General features: G+C 46.1%; 1 protein-coding gene across 1 annotated transcript in view; it reads left to right on the top strand.

Annotated features, from left to right (window-relative positions):
* The first annotated feature begins 455 nt into the window (after positions 1-455).
* IGF2R (insulin like growth factor 2 receptor) overlaps positions 456-25,907 on the top strand; it is a 110,092-nt gene continuing 84,640 nt past the window's right edge. The window contains exons 1-2 of the mRNA XM_036871020.1: positions 456-783; positions 20,931-21,070. Coding sequence (XP_036726915.1) covers positions 635-783; positions 20,931-21,070 — 289 coding nt within the window. The 5' untranslated portion in view covers positions 456-634. The remainder of the gene's footprint in view (positions 784-20,930; positions 21,071-25,907) is intronic.

The following is a 25,907-nucleotide window of genomic DNA, read 5'->3' as shown; positions in this document are numbered from 1 at the left end:
GGCAATGGTTGGAAAGCCCCGTGTAGGGCTCCGCGATCTACCTCCGTAGGGCAAGAAAAGTGGGTTCCCATTCATCAAGGATCCGAAATAACAGGGCTGTGCGGTGGCATTTACAGCACCTTAAGTCTAAGCCTTATTCTCCCCTCCCTAACGGTCGAGGGTGGGAAACGGTGACTCCAAGTTGTGAAGCACCCACATCGCGACCCAGAGTGCGCTCTGGGAGAAACTGAGGCGGTGGCCGGGTCCCCGCCGTGGCAGCAGCCGGGACACAGGCCTCGAGCCCGCACCTGCGTCCCCGAGGCCGCCGCGCCGCTTCCTGCCCAGCGCGTGCAGCGCTCACGTGACCGGGCCTGGGCGGAGCCCGGCGGGCGGGGATCACCTGAACAAGGGAGTCATGTGAGCGGGGCGGGGGAGGGGGCGGTGCCGCCCGGCGGTCACGTGACCGGTTCCGGGGCCGCCGCTGAGCCCAGACAAGCCGCGCGCCTCTCGGGCTCCTGCTCTGCTCCAGCTCCTCGCGCTCCTCTCCGCCTCCGCCTCCGCCTCCGCCCTGGCGGCGCAGCCATGTCCCGAACGCGGCCCCCGGCAGCCGCGCGCCGCTAGCTCCGCTCCAGCCGCGCAGCCGGGGCCCGGCGCGATGGGGGCCGCTGCCGGCCGGAGCGCCCACCTGGGGCCCGCGCCCGCCGGCCGCCCGCCGCGCTCCCTGCTCCTGCTGCAGCTGCTGCTACTGGTCTGGGCCCCGGGGGCCGCGGGGACCCAGGGCGCCGAGTTCCCCGAGCTGTGCAGGTGGGTGGCCCGCCTGGGTGCAGGCTTCTGTCGCGGTGCCCCAGCGCGCGGCGGGCGGGGTGGGGGGCAGGGGCGCTCGGGGGAGGGGCTGGGGGCCCCGAGTCGCCTGTGGTCCGGGCTGGGGTCAGCCCGTCCCCGAGGGAAAGTTGCCCGCCTGGTGGCGAAGGATAAGAGACTGGGGGTCATGGGCGCGGGCGGGGGGCGCGGGGGCCCCGGCGGCCCGGCGCTGGCTGGGGTCCGTCGCCGGACCACTTGTGGCTGTCAGTAAGTCCGGGGCGGCTTTGTGTGCGAGCGGCCGGCCGCCGCCGCCACCCGCCCGGGTGACACGCTGCGGCCACCTCACGCCCAGCGCTTGCCCTCTCAGCGGTGCGCCTGCGAAAGTTGGAGGACGCAGGAACTACCGCTCTGCTTTGTTCCCACTCCACGTTGTCCTCAAAGTTCCACCAGCGGGGCTTTAGAGGGGGCCCTTAGTGTGGAAAGACTCACCCGCACCAATGGCCGTGGAGTTGGGGGGTTTTGGTTTCATTTGCTGATTGCTTTCCTCCATGTGGGTTTTCCATTTTTTTCTTTAAAGTAGCCTTTCTGCAGAAGGTGACTTTTTGGGATTTTTTTTGGATCGGGGGAATGGAGGGTGGTCATCCAGTATTGGCTTTCAAGACTTCACCCTTCACTTCTCCGAGCCTAACTTCCTGTCTAGTTGTTCACATGATGTCATTGTCTCCGGGTGGATTATTCTAGTGGAGTCTTTTGCTCTGGGAACCATGATTGTATAATCGCTCGTCCCAGTGAGGGCTGTTCGTGTCCTGCCATGGCCGGGAGTCCTGGGGCTGGGGAACTGCCAATTCCGAGAATTTTCTAACCAACTTTCTCTGGACTGTTTAGGATGATGGAAAATACAGCTTTTATTTATTTTTTAAACTTTGGTTAAAAAAAAAAGAGGATGAAAAGTTCTGAAAGATCAGTGAACAGTCAACACTTATCCCTGGCGTTAGCAAGTTACTTCGCAGAATGAAGTGAGGTTTAGCCAACTTTGAGCTGAATTTTGAGTTTGTGGTGGCGTTTATGGGGTTCATATTCTTCCCTTGCATCAGAGATGGTCCTATTAACCCCTGAATTCAGAACTTGTAGAAATTATTACTCTGAGGAGAGTGAGGCTGAGCTCACAATCGAAACGGAAAGGCCCGTATTCTTTCTTTTCCCTTTTTTGGAAAGGGGTAGCGGGGCGGGAGGGAGAGTTTACAGCACATTAGTTTGTAGGCCAGTTAGCCGCCCTAAGATAGCAATTACTCACGGAAGCCCCCGTTACAGAGAAAAGGGCCCTAGCTGACACACGGTCAGGCTGCAACTGACCTTTAAAGGGGGATGTTTTGGAATAATGGCTGCTGTGACCAAACGCATCTGTGAGAAGTTAGCTCAGCTGGGCTAGTGGTGGTGTTAGCAAATTGGAATTGATTTCTTAATAGTTGAGGTTAAAGTTGGCCTCAAGGGCAGACCCCTACTCTGTGACTGCTGCAGGGGCCCTCACTTTTGCTTTAGGGTGGTAGTCGTCCCAGCGCCTGGAACCTGGTTTATGAACCTCATATCCAGGCGGACCTCGGCCTCTTGGTCCAGTAGGAAATGGCCGTTGAATCTAGCAATGCTTCGCCTCATGGTCACACGTGGGCATAACTTAGGAAATGCTCCACGGTGTTCTGAGGGGATATGCATTTAGCGTGTGCCCTCTGCGGTCTTAGGAGAGCTTTCACGTTGGTGCAGGTCCTTTCTGCCGGCCTTCCTCAGGACCGCAGCCTCAGGCAGGTCACAGCTGGGCTTGTGCACATTTCTTTCCTGTTACTGCTTTGTGGTTTCACCTTGAGACTTCCCCAGAGCTGTGTTTAAAAATCTATACTTCAAACCCACTACCTGCAAAGTGAATTCTTTCTATTTGTTCCTGTTTCAAATGGATTCCTTGGCTTAAATACTTATTAAGACTTGTTTCTTTTTCTTTTCTTTTTTTTTTTTTAACCCTTGGGGAGGGGGTTTAAAAAAAATTGGTTTTCTTGAATGAGGTAACACTGGCTAACTCTAGCACGTATTTGAATGGGAACATGGGCTGAACATCTTTTTAAATGCAGTTTGAAAAATTCTACCAAGTAGCACCAAAGCCGGATGTTTTCAGCTGCCTTTTATTCCACCCCTGGGCGTCCACTTGTAAATAACTCCCCAGGTCTCACTGTGAGTGTGAAAAGCAGACTTCTGCTGTTACTGTTTGTGCAGCTTGTCGGTGGTAGCGGTCCCCAAAGACACCGGGTCACGTTCCAAATGTTTGTAAATTGGTTGCTTGTAATGAGAAACACGTTTTTCCGTGGAAGACTCTCCTGTTCCTGGTGGTTTGGTGCCTGGCGCGGTTTCCCGATCCCCTCAGGCGCAGGTTTGGGGTGCCCAGATGCCACCCGGCATCAGCTAGAGCCCTGGCAGGCAGTTCTCCTGTCACTGGAAAAGGGAGTTGGATTTCCGGGAAAACAACCTCTCCTCCCAAGCCCAGCTCTCTAGAACCTGAGAGGGTACTTTTCACCTGCAGTCCCTTAGGACCAACACGAGGGAGGTCTGGGCCTGCTTCAGGGTTGCCTGCAGGGCACCCGTGTGGCTCTGACCCCTCCTGGGGTGAGGGTGGTGGTCAGGGTGCTGTCCCCTTGCAGTTAGTTAATGGCGGGGATGAAGGCAACAGCGAAGCAACTGACTCAGCAGCAGCTTTAATATCTTTGTGTCTGTGGAGAGAGCTGGGCAGTGAAAAGCAGGGACGACAAAGGCAAGTTTCCCAAAGTGTATCTGCTCTCTCGGCACTTGGAGTGCTTGCTCTTTGGAGAGCCTCAGTTGTGTGTTTTTGAAGCTTCACAAGGTTTGATGCACCAGGTGAGTCCTATGCTGTGGAAAAAGTCGGTGATTCTTATCACTCACCTATTTCTCGGGAGGTGGCGTGTAGTAGAAAGAAAGCACTTGAATCCAGAGGCCAGTGTGACTGCCCATGGGACTGGCACGCATGGAGGGCCTGGGGCCCGAAGGAGTGCTGTGCTGGTGAGGGGCGTCCAAAGGTCGCTGGGGCAGGACCCGCGAGCACAAGAGGTGAGGGGGGCAGAGGGCAGCCATGCAGAGTCGCGAAAGTGACCAGAAGGCCCTCCACTTGTCCATAGCTTTATTCTTCACTGTATGAGATACATTTTGTAAAAGGCCATCTTACATATGTAATCGGTTAGTTTCCACCCTCTATTTTGGTGTTAACAACGTTCTTAATAAGTGCGGTTCTAACAGTTTGTAGTAGTTGTAAAGTAACGCTTTGGGCTGGCTTGATTTAGGTAGTTAAGTACCTTAAAATTTATTCAGAACAAGTTTTCCCCCAATTGTTTGGGTATAAATGCTGGAAAGTTTTTGTTACATTGAGGACAAGAGAATAATGAAGCCAGCTGGGAGTTGAGGTTGGTTTAGTTGATGTCTCTAAGGAGATATTTTTTTCCCTGTGATTTTTCTGAAGGAATAGTGCTTATATGGCTAATTTAGGCCACATGTTGAACCTGGACCACATCCATTTGTGTGTATACGTTTCTTGCAACAATAAGTGTGTGTAGCCCAAGATTGTTAATTAGGGGTATGTTAGACCACATGCTTTAATTCTTAGAACAGCATCCTGACAGATTCCCAGGAAATGAATTCCTGATTGGGCTTCATGTCTTTTATCAGTGCTTCATGGAGGGATTTTTAAAAGATGGGGTTGAGTAAAATAATTTAGATGTCTCATCTTTATTTTGATCTTGGCATATAAAACTGTATCGTGCTGGGCAGAGAGAATTCACAAGGGTCGAAGAACTGGGACTGATGGTAGAAAGTAGCTTGTTCCTTTGCAGATACTGTTCTTTTTCTCCTTTTTCTTTTCTCTTTCCTTTCTATTGTCCCAGCCACGAGCCCTCTTGGTAGTGCCCCCACTGGTCATGGAGATGGAGGTAGCTGAGCTCCGGTATACCTGTGGGTCCTTTGTATCTTCCTCATAGCTGGCTCATGACCAGTGAGGGACAGAGGCCTGAATATTTGCTAATGGTGTCTCCTCACCTTTAATCCTGGCAAGGTGACACAGGATTCATTCATTCTCCAAGTACTCCTTAGGCAGAGGGGAAAACTGGGAAGGGCCAGAGCTGGAGTGGAGACACAACCACCTGAACAGATCCAGAAGACCGTTGGCTACCACTGCTCCCCCGAGGGAGGCAGCAACAAACGTTCTTCTCCCTTTATTTTTGCTAATTCTGTTTTATTTATTTAAAAATTTTTTCTTGCAATTTTATTTATTTATTTATTTAAATTTATTTATTTATTTTTGGCCGCATTGGGTCTTCGTTGCCGTGCACTGGCTTTCTCTAGATTCGGGGAGCGGGGGGGGGCTACTCCTTGTTGTGGTGCGAGGGCTTCTCATTGTGGTGGCTTCTCTTGTTGTGGAGCACGGGCTCTAGGCGCGCGGGCTTCAGTAGTTGTGGCTCGCGGGCTCTAGAGCACAGGCTCAGTAGTTTTGGCACACGGGCTTAGTTGCTCCACGGCATGTGGGATCTTCCCGGACCAGGGCTTGAACCCACGTCCCCTGCATTGGCAGGTGGATTATTAACCACTGCACCACCAGGGAAATCCTGCAATTTTCAGTAATGTGTAGTCTTAGTTTTGATTTTCTTTTTGACCCAAGACTAATGTAAATGTTACTAGTTTTTGGCTATTATGAACAAAGCTGTTGTGCATATTTGTGTATAAGATTTTGTGTGGACATATGCTTTTTTTTTTTTTTTTTTTAACCTAGGAGTGGGATTGTTCAGTGAATGGGGAGTGAGTGAGTTGTCAAACTGACTTCCAAAGTGGTTGTCCATTTTGTATTCCCATCAGCAGTGTGAAAGTTCCAGTGTTTCTACATCCTTAACAACACTTGATCTTATCAGTCTTTTTAATTTTAGTCATCCCAGTGCGTGTCAAGTGGTATTTCAGTGTGGTTTTAATTTTCATATCCCTGCTGACTCATGGTGTTGAACATCTTTGTTTGTATTTATTGGGATGCCTAATGATGAACATCTTTCATGTGCTTATCGACCATTTGGATATCTTTTGTAGTGATTCTTTAAAAAAAAAAATTTTTTTTTTCCTCTCATCCCTTAACACACTTTTTTGGGGGGTCATCTTACTGTGTTTTAAGAGTTCTTTATATATTATGGGTCAAGTCCTTTTTCAGGTATGTATAATGTGTATTTTCTCTCAGTCTTTGGCTTGCTTTTTTATTTTCTTAATATATCCTTTTAAGAAAGAATATTTCTTAATTTTGATGGACTTCAATTTATCTTTTTTTTTTTTTTTCTAATTGTTTGTGCTTTTTGTAGCCTAAGAAATCTTTGCCTGTACCAAGGTTTCTCAACCTCAGCACATTTGACATTTGGCCTGGATAAATCTTTGTTGTGGGGCCTGTCTTTAGCATTGCTAAGAGCACCCCTGGTCTCACCCATTAGATGCCAGGAATGACCCTTCCCCCCATTTGTGACAAACAATAATGTCCTCAGACATTTTAAATGACCCCAGGGGGTGGGGAGGAGGCAAAATTACCTCCAGTTGAGAACCACTGGTCTACTCTAAGGTCAAAAATATTCTCTCCTGTGTTTGTTTCTAGAAGTTTTATAGTTTCAACTTTATGTTTAGCCCTGTGATCAATTTTGCAAGTTAATTTTTATGTATGATGTGAGGAAAAGGTGAAATAGAAATAGATCTGTTTCTATTTCCTGATACTTTATACAGGAGGCTTGCAACTGTTTTTAAGTGAGCTTGGGCTATAATTTTCTTTGCTGTACTATTCTTGGCTGAATTTAGTATAAAGAATGTTTGCTTTGTGGAGAGAGCCAGTTAGCTTTCAGTACTTTATATGCTGTGGAACAGTTTTTGTATAGGATGGACAATTTCTCTTCCTTAAATTTTGGTAGAACTCACTAGTAAAGCTGTCTGGGCCTGGTGCCTTTGTGGAGGTAGAATGTAGTCGAAGAGGAGTTTTGATTATGGTTTCCATTTCATCTACTTTGTTAAGATTCTGTACTTTTTTTGAGCCAATTTTGATAATCTATATTTTCCGAGGAAATTGTCGTTTTAATTATGTATTCACATATAAATATGTAGCATGCTACATATTTGCTTTTGGAAATATTTTTTGAATCTGTAGATACATTTTAAAAATTCCTGATTTTTTTCCCTTAACATATTTACTAAAGACTTTTCTACCCTTTTTAGTCTTTTCAAAAGAACTAGTATTTTAATTAATTAATTAATTTATAGTTGACTGTGTTGGGTCTTTGTTGCTGTGCGCATGGGCTTTCTCTAGTCGCGGCGAGTGGGGGCTGCTTGGTTGCGGTGCGTGGGCTTCTCATTGCGGTGGCTTCTCTTGTTGGGGCGCACAGGCTCAGTAGTTGTGGCTCGTGGGCTCAGTAGTTGTGGCTCGCGGGCTCTAGAGTGCAGGCTCAGTAGTTATGGCGCACGGGCTTAGTTGCTCCGTGACAAGTGGGATCTTCCTGGACCAGGGCTTGAACCTGTGTCCCCTGCATTGGCAGGCAGATGTTAACCACTGCACCAGCAGGGAAGCCCATAGCATTTTTTTTTTTTTTTTTGGTTCACCATCTCTATCACCATTAAATCTTGATTTTATTAATTTCTGCGCTCTATTGCTAACTTCTACCTAATTTTTCTTTTTTCTTTTTTTAAATTTGTTTTATTGAAGTATAGCTGATTTGCAATATTGTGTTAATTGCTGCTGTACAGCAAAGTGATTCAGTTATACATATATATTCTTTTCCATTATGGTTTATTACAGGATGTTGAATATAGTTTCCTGTGCTACACGTAGGATCTTGTTGTTTATCCTCTTTTTTTCTAGTTTGAGTTGAAAGCTTAGATCTTTTAAATCAGTTTACATAACTGAGGGATGAATTTAAAGCTATGTGTTTCTTTGTCCTGAGTCCTATACTACTTAGGTTTTGATACATAGTTTTTGGGTTTTTTTTTTAAATTTATTTATTTTTGGCTGCATTGGGTCTTCGTTGCTGTGCGTGGGCTTTCTTTTTAGTTTCGGTGAGCAGGGGCTACTCTTCATTGCCGTGCGCGGGCCTCTCATTGTGGTGGCCTCTCTCGTCTTGGAGCACCGGCTCTAGGTGCGTGGGCTCTAGAGCGCAGGCTCAGTAGTTGTGGCGCACGGGCCTGGCTGCTCTGCAGCATGTGGGATCTTCCTGAACCAGGGCTCGAACCCGTGTCCCCTGCATTAGCAGGCGGATTCCTAACCACTGCGCCAGCAGGGAAGCCCCCGATACATAGTTTATTCATCCTTCAGTTCTAAATATTTCCTTCTTGTACCCAAAAGCTCTAACTATTTAAACTTCCTGGACCCACTAATTTTTAAAAATCTTTTCTTCCCCCAGGTAAATGGAATTCCCCCTGCATTGTGGGCAGTAGATGTGGTGAAACTGTGGCCTAGCACCTAGTCAAGTTAATAGCGTTCTGTGTGTTTGGAAAAAATGTTCTCTGCTTGGGTCAAAGTTTCATTAATTGTGCTGTTCAGCCGTTCTTTATCATAACTTATATTTTGTCCTGCTTGGTTTCTCTTTTATACTTTGTAGCTGACTACCACTTTGGTCAGGGTTCCAGAAGAATGTCTTGTGTCCTGTCTCCCAGGCTAGCAATTCTCCTGTTGTTCATAAGCTCTTCAACTTTCCTGTTTTTTAAAATTCCAACAAGGTCTAGAGTTGATATATATTCACAGCTGCCTGTTCTTCATGGATGCCACAGCTTTCCTCATCCCCTGGAAGATGTATTGTAAAGTTCTGCTCTGATTGCTCTATTAATTCTCTTTCCTTGGGCCCAGTTTCTTTGTTGGCATTTGTCATCTCATTTTCATGGTGTTGGTGCCCTTGTGACGACTGGTGCTTCTTGATCGTGCTCTTTGCAGTAAGCCTTCTCTGGGACATTTGTGGCCTCTTTTTGTGCAGCTGTGCAGGATCGAGCTGGGAGCAGTTGTTGGAGCTTGGCTGCAAGTTGCTGGGGGGGAGGCCGGGGGATGGGCAGGGCGTTCCTCTGGCTGGTGTGTCTGTGTGGCTGGTCGGAGGTGCTTTTCTGTCCTCCTAAGTATCACGCCCAGCCCTGTTCCTGCTTGGAGACAGCTGCTGGATCTCTGCTGATTGCGGTTGGCAGGGTACAGTGAGGGCTGCCTGCAGGTGGAGTCGGGAGAGCTGGGTTACTGTGCTGGCGTGGCAGATCACTTCTTTTCTCTGGATCTCTGTTTCCTCCTCAGGAGGGCTGGGAGTGGAGTTTTGGAAGTCAACTGTCCTGCTTTTGAATGTGGACAGTTACTGATCTGCTGAGTTTTGGTTTCCTTCTGTGTCAAATCAGGGTGCTAATCATGTTTTTAGGATGGTATGAGAACCAGAGTGCGTTTAAGTGCCTGGCCATCCTCAGCGTTCATAAATGGTGGTGGCGGCAGTGATTGCTTTCTTTCTGTACGTTAAGAGTCTCTGCATTAGGTCAGTGATATTTTTAGCTGGTTACTCTGAACCCCCGGCTTCTCCGTTAGTGCCTAGGGCTTTCTGCCTCAACCAGAGGGCGTTTCCGTCTTTATCCATTCTAGCCATTGGCACTCCATGTAAGAGTCCTTTTGAGAAAGAAACATCTCCATCATTTAAAAAAGTTTTAAAACCACTGGGCTGTGTGATTCTCAGGGTCCATTTTGCATCCAGAATTCTGTGGTTGCGAGGTATGTATCCTTCAGGATTCCTTTAGCTCTGAGTAGCAGAAAGCCCAACTCGAGTTCGCTTGCACAGGGAGGTGTGGGGTTGGGCGGGTGCCAGGTGCCATATGTCAGGCGGCCCCAGGCCCTTTCCTGCTGTTTTCTTGGCATCTCCCTCCTTCCTGTGGTGGCTGCATTAGTCCACCATCCAGGGGAGAAGAGAGAGCCTCCTTGTTCGTCTTTTGTAGGGGCCCTGAAGCCCCAGAGGACTTCTGTATGGTGTCCGTGGTCAGAAGGGGCTCCCATCCCGGCTTCCCTGGAGGGGGTGGGTGCTGGGTTCCAGGGCGTTTGTTGTAGGTGGGGAGCGGGCGCAAGAATGCAGGCCAGCGGGATGGATGTGAAAGCCCTTCGTCAGCTCCACTTTGCTGTACAACTTAAGAACCAGCTGCTGCTGCTGGGGTTTTGAGGTGCCCGAAGCAGTGTGTCACGCGCCTATTTCTGTCCTTGTGGTAACCAGCGCGGGGGGCGACCTGTGTGCAGGGTGGGGAGACCCCAGTCCCTCTAGCTTCTGGGAGCATGAAACTTGCCTTTCACATCGACCAGAGACCTTCGGTGGGATTTTGCTGTTGCTTTTAGATACTTCGGTGAACCTGTGGAGGGCAGCTTCCCCAGGGCCACGGAGCAGAGTCCTGCACGTGTCACTGTTCATTGGGGGCCAGGAGAGTTGCAGGAAATCAGAGGTTGTGAAAGTATCAATTCTAGTTTTGTTTCGGGATATGGAGGGACCAGGGAAAGACGAAGGAATGTGGAAAGAGTGAAACGTGGCCTGTGCCAGTGGCAGCCTGGGAGGAGCGGTCTTTTAAATCAGAGCCTTTGTGCTTTAACGCTGTAAATATTCTTCGCACATACGTGTGTGTGGTAATAAAACATGCGGAGCGCGCACGGAGAACTCATCCGGGAGTCGACAGCCCACTGGGTCTTGATTGTGTGTGACATTAATTTGTTGCCATCTGTGTGATTCTCTCTAGTTGAAAACCAGTTAGACATTTAAAAAACACTGTTTTGTACTGAAAGCCACTCCCCAGCACTCCTGGCTCCTCACCCCTGGCCTGCAAATAGAAACTCAAACCACCAGCATGGACGTGCTGAAGGGGTGGCTTCCTAGAAGTGACAAGGGCGCGTCTCCACTGAGTCACCTTCTTTGTCCTCTGAGGGCCCCTCCACCTGCTGTCTGCCGGAGGAGTGTTACCACAAAACAAAGTGAGAAGCCCACAAGGCTCTCTCTCTCTTCTGCCTTTTGAGAGTGGATCCTTTACAGGGGGCCGTGTGAGTTAGACGCTTGGGTGGAAGGGCTGAGTGAGGCAGGGGAGAGGGTCTGTGGGTGGAGCTGTTTCATGGAGGGTGCACTGTCCCGAGGTCTTTCTGTAGGCGGAGACCTGCGCGTCTAACAGGGGAAGGGTGTTTCTACGCAGAGGGACCCACGTATCCGTGCTCCGGCGAGGATGCTGGCTGACGTGGCTGGAACACCATGAGCAAGGGAGAGGGTGGAAGGCAGGAATGTTTAGCAGAGGATTAGCTGGGGGCCAAGTCCCACAGGCCATCAAGAATGACTCTGAAAAAGAACGTATGTGTATAACTGAATCACTTCGCTGTACAGCGGAAATTAACATTGTAAATCAACTAGACTTCAATAAAAAAAATGAAAAAAAAAAAAAAGTACAACTCTGGCTTTTATTCTGAGGGAGGCGGGAGCCTGGGAGGATTTCGACCACAGGAGTGACCTAGAGGGGAAGCTGGTGTTTTTGATGGACCAGGTAAGAAGTTCAAACAGATTGGACCAGGGTTGTGGTGGCAAGTGGTCAGATTGTGGATACTTTGAAGGTGGAGCTCATAGGGTTTGCCCATGATTGGTTATGGGATGTGAGGAAAGAAAGAGAAAGGCGGACTCTTAGGTTTTTGGTCTGAGCAATTGAAAGGATGGAGTTCCATTTTCAGAGATGGGCAGGGTTGTGGGGAAAGCAGGTTTAGGGACCGCCTGGAGGGATCGGGTGGAGGTTGTGACAGTGTTGGCAGGTCATTCAGGGGAAGTGCTTGGGGAGGGATGGGGGGATATAGTTGTTCTTTTAGATGAACGCAGGAGGGTGACAGCTGACGTGGCACTGTGCTTCCGGTCCCCAGCTGGGTGTTAGGGTTTCTGAGTTGTATGACCCCAGAATCTTGAAAGCAGAGACTTTTCTCCTGTGACAACATCACTGGCCTTTGTGAAGAACTCCCCCCAGAGAGCGGCCTGGTCAGTATCGCGAGCTAACCAGCTGAGCTGACTGCCCGGAAATTAGGAAGGCAGACTTTCTCTTGTACTGAGGGCTCTGAAGGAAGGGTACCAGGTGTGGGAGGGTTTGGGGGACGTTGGTGATGGCCTATGAGGGGACCGAGCCTTAAGGTTTGATTTCTCTGCTGTGGGCTGGGTTGACGTTAAAGGCAGTTGAATTCCGACATCCATGTAATTAAGGAGGAGGTTTAGCCTGTAATTCAACCCTTCTTTCTGCATTTGAGGAACAAAGTATGAGAGCATCCAGATTTTAAAAAGGTCTTCAACGAGCAGGCTTTCGGGTTGCAATCCTGGCCTGCATCCTGGTACCACAGAGTTGATGGGAGGAAAGATGCGGCAGGTGTGGCAGAGGGAGGACAGGTGGGTCCTTCGTGGTAGGTTTCCGTGGTGGAGGGCACTTGCCGGTTTACTAAGAAGCCCAGCCTTGCAGAGCAGTGAGACCTCTTGAGGGAGAGTATGACCTATTCTTCTCCACAAGTTTCCAGTTCATCGGGCCTCTGTTCTGGTGGCAGCTGGTGGCGCCCAAGTGCCTGTTCTGTCTTCTGAGACGTGCCAGGAGGCGGCTGGTGTGTGTGCGTGTCTGTGTGTGTGTGTGCGTGCACGCCTGTGTGTCCAGAGCCCCCGGTCTCTGTCTTGAGCTGCTCCTGGAGATGGCCCCCAAACAAGGGCCTGCCCCCCCTCCCTTTCCCTCTCCCCTCCAGGGCCTGGCAGTGTCACGTGAGAGTCCTTTAGGAAGGACTTACCAAGGTAAGTTGGTGAACTCAGTTTTTAGGCCGTCTGAGTCCTGCTGTGGATCCAGGTGAGAGCTTAGATCGTAATAGTCTCAGAAGCTCCATGTCCCCAGTCTTGGTTTTCCTCGCTGTGGCTGTGAGGGTAGACAACTTTGTAGACTGGAAAGGCGGGGCTCAGAGAGCTTAAGTGTGTCCCACAGGGCTGGTCAGGGTGGGGCAGGATTCAGGCCCAGGTGTGTGGGCTCCTTCCCTCGTCGCCCTGGCACCTTTCTTGGGTAGCTTGCCTCTAGTTCACGTGACCTCTCCCGGTCACTCACTCATGATGCCGGTTTTAAAAGCATCCCTGCCGACCCCCTGGCGCCTCGGCCCCTAACGCTGACTTAGAGCCTCGCCTCCAGCGGATCCCTCTCCAGACAACTGGCTTCCTGCTCCCAGACCCTGCGTAACTACCAGGGAAAACCAGAGACTAAAGTCTGACATTTCCTTGCTTTTTTTTTTTCTTTTTGCTGGCTCCATATCTTTATCCACAGCTTTGTGGGTTTGTTAGAATAGGAAGTGAAGTACTTCCTATATAAGTTTTGGCCATGATGCTGTGTCAAACTCATGTGTCCCCCGGCCTTCAGATCAGGGTGCATATTTGTTGTGCCAGATCAGATTGTTCTCTCTTAGTGTCAGCAGCAAAAAGTTATTGACAACAGTGGTTTACATTGTGCTCTTGACATTTCTGCTGCAAATGTCCATTTTGGAAACCCTGCCTCTTTCCATGACCTCCTTTCCCTCTGCCATTTCCCACCACTCCCTCCCCTCTTCCTATTTTAGGAGACTGTTGCAGATTTTGAAGGTTGGTGGTCTGGAGGTATGAGCTGAGAAACTATCTGATGATGATAAGGGGCAGTAGTGAGCCAAATGTTTCCTGAATATTCTGTTAGAGGACTTGGATGCAGGCCAGAAGCAGAGAAATCTTTTTTGATGTTCAGGTTGCAAAGACTTTGCATTCCCCTCGTCCCCCAGATTTGGTATTTGCTGCTCACTCTAGAGTCAGAAAAACATTCCTCTAGCCAGTGACCATGCTATGTGAGTTTAGCTTGTATATCACCAACTTGTTGTTTTTTTTTTTTTAAAAAAGGAAACCAAATTATAGATTCATACATGCTTACTAATTTTGTTACTGATTACATCGTACCTCTATTCTGCTTTATGTACCAATGATTGTCGGCCAGTAATCAGATGTTTAATAGCCACATGGCCATTACCATAACCCCAAGACTCGTGGCGAGTGGGGGAACTAAGATTTCAAAAGAGTGTGGCTGTGTGGCAACATGTGGGTAAAGGACAGAATGAAGGTTCATGGAGCTGTTTTGGAGGGAAGGGACTCAATTTTCTTTTTTAAAATTTTTTAAAAACTTTAAAAAATTATTATTATTTTTGGCCACACCATGTGGCTTGTGGGATCTTAGTTCCCCGACCAGGGATCGAACCCGCGCCCACTGCAGTGGAGGCTTGGAGTCTTAACCACTGGACCGCTGGGGAAGTCCCAGGGACTCGGTTTTTCTAAGATTTTTTTTTTTTTCCTTTAAGGGGTTGGGCGTACCATACATTTTATAGTGGGACTCTATATACTTCATTTTAGATGTTAGCTCTTTTAAAAATTAGAAAGAACCCCAAATTATATTTGCAAGGTGTTGCAATTTTGCAGGTATTCAGTGATGATAATGTATGAAAACTTGAGAGGTGTCACATTAAGACACCAGTGTCACATAGTTGAGAATAATTGTCCAGTTGTAGCCCTCTGGCGTTTTCTTTTGACTGCTCTCTTTTGGACAGACGTTTGCACCGCATTCAGTGGAGATGGCTTTGTGTTTCTCTTCATGAAGCTTTCTGATCTCTAGGCACTTGTGATGGCCAGTTAGATTTGCTTCTTCCTTGCTGCCTCTAGCTTGGTCCCATTTTGACCAGGTTGTGTTCTCAATGTGGCATTTGCCGAACAGGACTGGGAAAGTAGAAACGCCTTCCTGTCTCTGGGTTGGTTGACACAAGTATGCTACTTGTGTACTTGCTTCTAGCTGGTGATCTGCCAGCACCTTTCAGGATATTATGAAATGTAAACCAAATGAGGTTAAAATAGAACCTCTGTGCCACTGAATAGACGCAGACTGACTGCCATGGTCCAGGGTAGTTTCGGCAGAGGCGGTGGGATTACAGTCAGGGGCAGATCGTCTCAAGTTTTCTTTAACCAAGGGAACGACAGCCTGTGTGCTCACCTTATACAATGAGATGAATTGTCCACCTCCAGGGCATATCTCAGCCACAGAATTCATTTTATTTTTGTATTTTTTAATATACTGAATGAATGAATGAATGAATTTTGGCTGAGCTGGGTCTTTAGTTGGGGGATGTGGGCTTCTTAGTTGTGGCATGCATGTGGGATCTAGTTCCCCGACCAGGGATCGAACCCGGGCCCCCTGCATTGGGAGCGTGGAGTCTTACCCACTGGACCACCAGGGAAGTCTCCAGAATTCACTTTAAAATCAGACATCTCTTCAAGTCATTTGCCTTGTGTGTGACTTCTGTCCTCTCCCCTGTTCCCTGCTGGCTCGATGGTTTGATTGCAGGACGTTTCCCAGTTACTGATGGCGCTATTGGACTCTTGGCTGAGGTTTTCGGAGGGCAGCTTTCTGCTGAGCTAAGGAGTCATTTTAAAGGAGGGTGTGACTCTGAGGCGGGGAAAACAATGTAGATGTGTTCTGTCTTAGTGGAATCCTCAGCCGGCCTGAATACAAAAGTGAGGTGAGGGCAGCCCGTGGGGAGGAGGGGGCTGAGGGAATTGATACTCTTTCCGTGGAAACCAATTGGGTGAGGGAAGATAGGTTGCTGAAGGCAGTGCCCCTGGTGTGTGGCAATTCAAACTGTGCGAAAGAGAAAGCAGAACTGGACGGGGTGGGGGTGGGGTAAATAGTAGCAGAAGTTGAAAACTTAGGCAAGAACTTGAGCTCAGAAAAGTGTCTCATCTGTTCATCAGTTTGACATAGGGTAGCCTGGATCTTCACAAAGGTCACAGCCTCTCCTCGGGGGCCGTGCTCAGATGTGTTCACTCACTCTGGAAATCGACAGGCCACACAGGATCTGCCGTTTTATTTTATTTTATTTAAACTTACTTTTTAAATTTTATTTTATTTTTGGCTGCGTTGGGTCTTCGTTGCAGCACGCGGGCTTTCTCTAGTTGCGGAGAACGGGGGCTACTCTTTGTTACGGTGCGTGGGCTTCTCTTGTTGTGGAGCAGGGGCTCTAGGCACGCAGGCGTCAGTAGTTGGCAGCACGTGGGCTCAGTAGTTGTAGCACGTGGGCTCAGTAGTTGCGGCTCACGGGCTCTAGAGCGCAGGCTCAGTAGTTGTGGTGCACGGGCTTAGTTGCTCCACGTCATGTGGGATCTTCCCGGACCAGGGCTCGAACCTGTGTCCCCTGCATTGACAGGCAGATTCTTAACCTCTGTGCCACCAGGGAAGCCCCTGGATCTGCCATTTTAGGGGCATCTACTGTGACAAGATTTAAATTGTTAAGTTTCCTGGAATGGTTTGCCAGCTTCAGTGTTGTAATTGAAAGTAAATATTTTCTGAAAAGTTAAAAAAAAAAACGTAAAAAAATTGTAAGTAAATGAGGCAGTTTACCTTAGTGTAAGCACTGGCCCGTGGGGCTGAGACAGACCTGGCTTATGCCTGGCCTTGTCATTTCATACTTGTGTGATGTTGGGCAAGGGGCTTCAAGTCTCTGAGCCTTGGAGTCTTTGGCTCTGAAGCAGAGGAATTCGGGAGAGTTGATTAATGGCGTGAGGTGCTTGGGTGGCTTGCTGAGTGGCCGTCAGCACCTGTGGTTGAGAGTTTGCTGTGACGCGTTCTTAGTTCGCTGACCGGCTTCCTTCCCAACCTGCCTGCATATATTGATTCTGTCCATATATATGTCCATATGTCATTCTGGGGCAGAGGACACTCCTGTCCAGAGCCATGGGGCAGTTGGGGTTGCCAGACACCTAAGAAGATCTAGCAATGGGTGGTGGGAAGTGCCAGGAGGGCTGATATCAGAGCTAAGGACGCAGCAGGGACCAGCCCACGTGGTCTGGGGGGCATTGCATGTGTACCCGTGTGTCTAATCGTCAGGTTTGCTTTGAAATGAATTTGGAGTTTTTAAGAGGGCGAGGGGGACATTGGCTAGCGGCATTTTATACTCTGGAAAATGAGGTAAGAATGGCAAGGATTTTGCTTGCTTTTGCTAATTTTCAAAGCCAGGGTTCTTACACGGGTGGTTTTGTGTCCAGAAGAACATTTCTAACCGGGATTAGGCTGCCTCCTCAGAGGATATGAACTGAATTTTGCAAGACTTGGAAGTGGGCGGCGGGGCTTCTGGGTGATGCTTCCCGTGGGCCACCCGCTTCCTCCAGCCTTCGTGGTTCTTCTGGTCCGCCTCTCTGCATCCTGTTTCTCACAGATGAGACGGAGGACGGCGTAGAACCACGGTGTCTTTTAGAAGAAGACTTGACCTGATATGAGTGTCAGAGTTTCATGAAAATGCCCACTGGGCTTTCATACCTATCCTGCTGCAGGAGATGCTTGTAGCGCAGATGTCTTTAAAACATTCGTGTGTGTGTGTGTGTGTGTGTGTGTGTGTCTGAACGAAGACTGCATTTCCACACAACTTGCAGGTATTTTATTCCACGGTTTGTTTCCTGCTAAAAGTTTAAACTTTTAGTACTACAGCTTAGTTTTCTCTTTGGTCTAATATGTTGGTCTCATTTTTTCCTGTTAGTTTTTTTTTCCTTTTTATTTGTGTAAGTCCAAAAAGCTTAGTTTAGAATATAGACTTCGCTGGGAATCTCAGCTAAACGGTCTCAGTTGCTTGACTTTTAAATAAATCATACTGTTGGGTTTCCTCATGTTGGCTGTACATGTTCACTTTATCGCAGAGAATTTTCTAGTGGAAAACTTTAGGACAAAAGATTATTATTCATTAAATGTATCATTAAATGTTATTTAGTCTGTGTACTTTTATTGTTTCTGAAGCCATTCTCTGGTTCTAGAATATGATCATGGTGCTTTAAAACTTTAGCATAAATTTAAAGAATGGTTTCAGCCTAGGCCATTCTGGTAGTTTGGCCTTCAATCTGGCAAGGAGTGTAGAATCATCTAGTTCCAAACATGTAATTTTCTTAAAAAGTGCTATCAGATATTTCTTTGATTTTCAAGTTTAATGAAGTCATCTTTAAAAAATATTTCCTACTAGTGAAAGCTTATCTAGATACTTGAATCTAACTGGGGGCATAGCAGGATACACTGTAGTTTTTGGAATGTGCTCTATGAGTTTTCAGATCGATGATTTCAACGGAATGATTATCCCTGAGCTCCTATTGATACAAAGCACTGGGCATGTGTATCTGTTTTAAAGCAAACACGTGTCCATTGGAATCCAAGCGTTTCAAGCCCTGACAGCCTGCAGATGCCCTTTCTCCATTTTTAAGGGAGATGACTAAGGACTCTTTACCCAGGTGTTGCAGTTTGGATTTGTGAGTGCTGCCCTGTGGTGCGTGGTTAAATGAAAGTCCTGAAGAAACCCAGCACTCATGTACTTTCACAGGGTCCTCACCCCTTAATCTGATAACGGCTTATCATTTTGATAAATCTTGACAGAAAGCAAATATGATGAGATACAAATAGAGAAAAGAAATATAGTTGACTAGAGCAACGTCTTTCTTTCTAGGAACGCTGCTTTCCAGATATCGGGACAACATCCCGCATTTTACTCTTTTCCATCTCTTTTCTGCTTCACAAACACAGGCACTTTCCATCTAGCTTATTTAACTATCACCTCTGCAAAAAACAGCAGTGGGTTTTTGTTTTAAGAAAAACGTAGCATTTTCAGTAACCACGTGGATGTCTTTGGAGTTGCTTCCTACTCACTCACTCATTCTAAAATACCTTCACACACCTCTCATGTTCTTAGGATTCCGGAACGCTTTAATGATGCCATTGCTTTAAGTTTGGCTTTAAACCTCATGGCTGCTATCCTGGAAAAACTTAGGGGTCCTGAGGAAGAGATTCACGATTTTCCTTAATTAACTGTAATTAATAGAAAAGTTTACTAATACTCTGCACATGAAAACCCTAGCTTAAATTTTTAAGGAAAGATCCACAGCGTGGGTCTTTGAGTGGCCTTTCTTTGCTTCAAGTACAAAATCAAAACTGCTTCCTTTAATCTGTGTGACCAGGTGTCCCCATCTCCCGGACGCCATCTTCTCCTGGTCTCTTTATCCGCCTTGCTCCAGCCACAGGGCCTTCCTTTCTTTTCCGTCCACGCGCTAAGTTAATTCCTGCCTCAGGCCCTCAGAATGGCTGGGCAGTGTGCTGGATATCTTCCCACCTCAAAATGGCTAGTAAGTCTGCTGGGTGTTCTTCCCACCACATCTCCCCCTGGGTTGCTCTTTCTGTCATTCAAGCCCCAGGGTGAGTATGATCTTTCCTGTGTATTTCTTTACCTGTTTATTTTCTGTCCTCCCCTGGAATATACACTCCAGGAGGGCAGGGATTTTTTGGTCTGATTGTTGTTTGATCATCGCTGTACTCCTCTCTAAGTACTTAAGAAAATATTTTGTGAAGCGAATGAATGAAGGTTAGTGAAGGTCAAAAGAAACAGGCCTTGATGGATGATTTTCTTGTGCCTGGTATTACTTGGGTCATTTTCTCAGGCCATGTAACTCTCCTGACTCTGGGAGGTATCTCTAAGGTGTTAGCGATGAAGGAGCTGAGTTCAGTGGTAACTGCTTTTGAGCCCAGCTGGGCCCTCACCAAAGCACCCCAGCCTGTTTTTCAGGTTTCTCGCACTTCAGAGGCTGTCAGAACTCCCAGGGGAGCATTCTGCAGCCCTGCCTGCATGCTGACTGTGCCCAGGTCCTTGGCTTCCTGGCAGGTGGAATTGATGGGTCCCCAGACCTGGGTTCAGGAGAGTGCTTGGCTCCTTGCCTGCCAGTAACCCTGTGTTAGGGCTCCTCCATTGCTGGGCGGGGCTCTGGGGAGGCGGGCTCTGGTCAGGGACGGGTGTGTGGCCTGGTGTTTTGTCACCTGTGGTAACTGGACTCCTGGGGGAGTGCATTCTCTCATCCAGCTGGTACTGCTTTGGGTACTCCTGACACATACACATGCTCTTAGGGTTTCGCACCCTCAGGGTCTCACACCCAGGCCCCCCACAATTCCAGGATACGCCTAGCCGAAGCAAGTCTGATTTGATTTATCTTCCTTTCAACAATACTGTTGCATGAATATATCCTTGCATTTTGCGAGGAACTTTTTATTTACTTTCCTCATTTCCTGTCTACCCTTGCTGAGGAAGTTTTACAAAATGGACACAACATTTTCCCTGGGAAGAGTGGAGAATTGAGAATAATTTTTATGGCAGGATTGACAGAGCATTATTGTTGACCCTTGAACAGTGTGGATGTTAGGAGTGCCACCCCCCCTACCCTGCCCACCCCCCTGTCGAAAATTCGCATATAACGTTACAGTTCGCCCTCTGTATCCACAGTTTGCTTCTGTGGGTTCAGCCAACCGTGGATCATGTAGTTCGGTATATGGCGGTACAGTACTTAGGGGAAAAAATACACATATAAGTGGACCCATGCAGTTCAAACCCATGTTGTTCAAGGGTCAACTGTGTTTTGTCCCAAGTGTGCATTTTGGTTCATGGGCAGTTGCTCAATATCTACTTTGCCAGAGGTTTGAACAGACAGCCAGTTTTAATGCATGTAAAATGCTTGATACATTGAATCAACCTAAAATAAATTTTGTCTGATTTTGGATCAGTTGCCTCATGGCAGAGCTTCACCTTGTCAGTTCAGATCTGAACTGTAGCTGTAAAAGGTAAAACCAGAACTAGAACTGTCTTTCATGCCGTAACTAGTTTTTAATTAAGATGAAGTTAAAAACAATCATTTGGCTTTTCAGCATTCCAGTGTGATTGGAAAGGTCACTATCTTAAAATTCAACATGATTCTTGAGCAATGACTTAGACATCTGAGCTGATATTCTTAAATTAATGGTAGAATTTTAAGTATTTCAATGTTCATGGAGTCTTGAGGCTGCTTCAGGGTGGATTGAACCAGAGTGAGGTGGTATTTAGCGGTTTCTGCCCTGGCTTCTGTTCAACTTAACATAGTTTGACTTTAGTATTTTTGGCTAATGAAAGTGTATCTTCTAGGTTATGGTAATCTTAAGCAACTGTGGCTTGAATATGAAACTAGAGAGAAGTTTAATTATTGGCAGATCAGTGACAGTGACAAATTGCTTTTCTTCCTTTCTAGTTATACATGGGAAGCTGTTGATACCAAAAATAACATGCTTTATAAAATCAACATCTGTGGAAATGTGAATATTGCCCAGTGTGGAGTATCAAGTGCTGTTTGTATGCACGACTTGAAGACAAACAGCTTTCATTCCGTGGGTAAGTAAAACTACCCTTAAATTACTGGATGTGCAGGATCCCAATTTTGCAAAAATGACTCTGTATATACAGCTGTCTATACAATTATATATGCTTATGATACATAATATACATTTTATGTTTTATAGGAGTTAAAAGTGGTAACAATTTAAACTTCCAATTTGAGACCAGATTAGGTTACTCCCATCCAGTGTATACTATGCAATCATTATGAAGAATTATGCACGTTTGTGTTTATTGATATAGAAGGATGTTTTCTACATGGATCTGCCTTCTTATGTTTTTCTTAAACCCTGTCTTTACTTTTCTCCCTCTTTCACCTCATTTCCTCTAGTACCTAGCTCCCTTCCCCTTTATATCTTTCTGCCTTCTTCCGTGGTGGTTTGAGTCTCAGGCAGTCTGTATTCACATGGGGTCAAAGGTGGTCACTGGTTTTGGGCTTACATTAAAAATTAAATAGTCCTAAGGACCGCCCATCCCAGAGGAAAAAGCACAAACCTTTCTTTCCTAGGTAGGGCTCATTTCATTTCCCCAAAAGCCCTCTTTTTTTTTTTGTCAGTATCCCTTTCCTTTGGCAGGGTAATCCAAGTGGTTGACAGCCCTACCAAGTTACATGGAGTGGGTAAGGGGCAGATGCCCAGAGACGTAGGGCAGACATAAAAGCAGCCAGTGTCATCCTTGGATGTGATGTCATGGATGTTGGTGGGTGGTGACCTTTTGACCAAGGCATTTTCAATGGTGAGGTCTGATGGTGAGGGTCAGTCATGAAGTGGAGACAGCGTGTGACTGGGGACAGTGTAGCAGTGAGAAGAGGGAACTCAGTAGGTTTTAGGAGTTGGGAGGGGCAGCTTACTTTGGTAGCTCCATCTCTCATCTTGAATGGAAATTCCTAAGCACAGTTAAAAAGGGCTTTTTTTTTTCTTTAAAAAAAAAAGGCTTTTTAGAAAGTAATGGTTTAGAGTAAGAAGAGTGAGGTCTGGGAGGTCTCCTGGTCAGGTCCAGGGTGTGTTTGGTTTCCCTCTCTTCCAACACGGAGACGGTCTAGATTGAAAACACTGGTAAGAGGGATTTGAGGCCCTGGGTAGAGATCTGAGAAAGCACCAGGTTGTTCTGAACTCTTGGACCAAATTTTATTACTTTGTGATATACTTAAAAAACTTGGAAATGAGATCACCAGTTTCCTGGTTGGGATCTTTTGACCATTCAGAGAGAGAGGCCACAAGTGGGCCTGTTGGCCAGTGTTACTTAGGTTTTCAGAAAGAGGAAAAGTAGTTTTCCTCTTGACTTTATTATAATACTTGGCTATAGTATTTTTGGCTAATGAAAGTGTGTCTTCTAGTTTGTGGTAGTACAGTATAGTGTAATGTAACATAGGTGGATACCAGATGCACGCAAGTCACTAGGAGGGTGATTTGTGAGGTTGGCACAAAATTTGAGAATGACCAAGTCAGGTCAGCTTTGAAAGCCGGGCAGGAAAGTTGATATTTTTTGGAGTAGGTAGTGGATCTGTTATAGGTTCTTTGTGATGGTAATGGGGGAGGTAATCTGATAGAAAGTGTTTTTAGAAAGCTGGGCCTGATGGACTAGGAAAGGTTGGTTAAAAGGGAGAGTTAAAAAGATGATTTGTTACTAGTTTATGATGATATAAACCAGCTGTTTCTAATCTCATTTTACCCCCAGACACACATGACATACTTTTCCTAGGGCCTCAAACTCCCTGAGGGAGAGAATGGTATGCTAGATGATGTGTACTTTCAGCACTAGTGGTTATTACCCTGTCCTTCAACTCAGGAGAGTACACTACTATGAGCGAATGAGAGTGACATTAACATTATCACAGATAATCTTGAATCTGATCTAATTTTGCTAATTTGTGTTGTACGGTAGAAATAACTAAATTTGTTATTGTAAATTTAGTTTTATAACTAAATAATAACTAAATTTGGTGTGCACTTACATGCCAGGTGTTACGTTCTGAAGTAGACTATCTCATTTAATTCATTCAGCAACTTTTGCAGTAGATGATCTCATTTCCCTCATTTTATAAATGAAGAAACTGAAGCATTAAACGGATAAGCAGCTTGCCAGAGGTTGCATGGTTATGGATTTGAGTGCTGGCAGGCCAGCTGCAGAGCCTGTGGATTTATTCAGGGTTCTTGTTCTGCTCGTCACAGGGTCACACCAGACAGTTGTAGAGCTAATATGGGAACTATGGTGGGTAACCTGAACTCCTGGCTCTTAGAGGACAGCTGGGAACTAACATGAACTTCCTAGAAAGGAAAAAAAATGTGAATTTTGAAAATAGCCACAAAAACTGGAGCAGATCAGAGGAACAGAAGAGTTAGTATAACAATAGATCCAAATACGTACGAGAACTTAACGTATAACCTAAAATTTGTATGTAATTAAGCTGTTTATCTGTTAGGAAACAACGTTAGACCTCTCCTTCATATTGTGTAACAAATTATGGATTAGTTAAAATTAAAAGTAAAAAGACAGTAGAACATTGGGAAAAACCTAGTAACATAGAAACTTAATCTGGAGGAGGCAGGAATTTCTCTTAATAAATGGTAAGAAAAACAACCCAGTAGAAAAATGGCAAAGTCTAAGAAAAGGCAATTCACAAAAGAAGAAATCCAGATGGTCAGTTCAGCTTCATTAGTAAGCCAGGCATAAATGCAAATCAAAGCAATAATGAAATCTAGTTTTCCTTCAGTCACGTTGGCAGAAGTTTAAATGGTTGAATCATGGACTACTGGCAAGGATCCTAGAGGCGGGCATGTTCACACATTGCTATAGGAAGATGGTTGTCTGTAACCCTTCTGGGAAGATCATTGTTGATGTGAGTTTTATAGTGCCCGCAAGGGCAGTTTTTGTACTTAGAAACAAATATTGAGACCTCAACTTTGGTTTAAATAATATTACATTATTTTTGATAAAAAATCCGGTGTTAATTCTTCCTTAGGCCAAGGATATTACATTGTTACGTATATAAATCTAACAAGAGTTTAGCAGTCGTTTGTATGGGGTCTGTGAACAACCATTTGGTTCCATTTACAACCAAGTTGAATCATCTTCACATTTTAAAGTGATTTATGCATTTTATATATTTGATTTCTCTTTAAAGTACTTCAGATGTCTGATCTGACAGTAAAAACTTAAGGACTAATAATAATTCTTAAAAATTTAATAGTTTAAATGTAGAAATATGATAAACCTGAAGTTCTCTTAGTTGTTCAAATACTGTCACAATTCTAAATCAATTGCTTAGTTATAACCTTTGAATTAGTTATAAAATTAGACATTGCAAGTATGTAAAAATACTGAATATGTTCACATTCCTCCTAAAATCCTAAATATTAATACCATGGTTTTCATTTAATTAATCTTTCTGGGGGTTAAAAACTAGGTGTCCACTTCATGAAGGCTGTTACCAGCCCATTTAACTGAGGTAGCAGACCCACTAAGGAAGGATGTTACATGAGGTTACTCACCACCAAAGCCTGGGATTCTGACTGGCTTTTTATAGGTGACCTGGGTGTAGGATAGAGTGAATTCAATTGTAGTTGCTGGTCATGTGACTTCATTTACTCTAAGGAGCCTGACCCTTGACTTCAGGTGATACTTACTGTCTGATTCTTTTGCGCACTCACAGAAATCTACAACAGCTATCCAGGTTGATCACTAGATTGAATTTTGTGTCTCTATTAACATGTGAAAATACCTTTTCCTCTTGTATCTTTCATTTTCTAAAATTATATAATTCTATTGGATATTTAAGATGATATCTGGTTGATTTTTAGGTATAACTCATGTTTTCATCTCACGTATAGCCTCTCCTGGTCGTCTGGCATTGTCCGTCAAATTTAAAAACTTAGATTCCTGTAATGTACTTTTGTAATCTTACCAACAATGGAGGAATTAATACTGTACATAGATTTTTGTACAAAAAAATTACTTGTAGCATTGGTAATTGTGGCAAATATGCTGAAACAGCCTAACTATGGGGATAGTTCAATAAATTGTATATTTTATTGATTTACTTGGTTAAATCACACCATGACAGATATGTGTACATATAAATATTTTTAAAACAGCCAACACTTAATATTCATTTATTTATTTGTAACAAATATTTGAATCAGTCACCAAAACAGACAAAAACCCCTTTTCTCATGGAGCTTACATTCATTCTAGTGGAGTGGGAGACAGACAAGAACAAACAATGGCTCAGTGGTATATCAGACTGTGATGAATGCTGTCAAAAAGAAACGGAAGGAGTGTCAGGATTGCTGGGGGTCTCAGGAGTGTGTGTTCAGGAATATTCAGTGGGGTAAGTGTCGCTGAGAAAGCGACATTTGAGCAAAGACTTGAAGCCGAAAAGCAGTGGGTCACGTGGCTCTGGGGCAACAGCCAGTGCAGGGGACAAGGGGAGGGGAGTGTCTGGTAGAAGCGAGAGTAGAAATCTCTCTCAGAGTGTTCATATAAAGAGGAGCGGAAAAGTGAGGCAGTAGCTGTCGGGGAAAGTTGGACAGAGGGGACTCTTAATTTGGTGAAATAACATGTGAACAGCACACGTCGAAAGACACGATACAATAGAGAAGGGGGAGTGGACAGCGAGGGAGGCCCTCCTTGCTGGAGCACGTCGGAGACTAGCACGGAGAGGGCTGGCGGCCTGGCTGGCAGGCCCTGAGCGAGGTGCTGAGGAGGCCCGGCGGCCGCGAGCTGGGCCCCGAGGCAGCAGGTGGAGGCTCGATTGCCAGGCCCGGCAGCCTCAGCGAGGCCGGGTTGCGAGCTCGGCTGGGCTCGGCCGCGGACGGCGGGGGTGGCAGGCGAG

The sequence above is a fragment of the Balaenoptera musculus genome, chromosome 12, assembly GCF_009873245.2.
Source record: "Balaenoptera musculus isolate JJ_BM4_2016_0621 chromosome 12, mBalMus1.pri.v3, whole genome shotgun sequence".
Lineage (NCBI taxonomy): Eukaryota > Metazoa > Chordata > Mammalia > Artiodactyla > Balaenopteridae > Balaenoptera > Balaenoptera musculus.
Note: the sequence above shows the minus strand (reverse complement) of the source record. Positions and strands in the feature narration are given on the sequence as shown.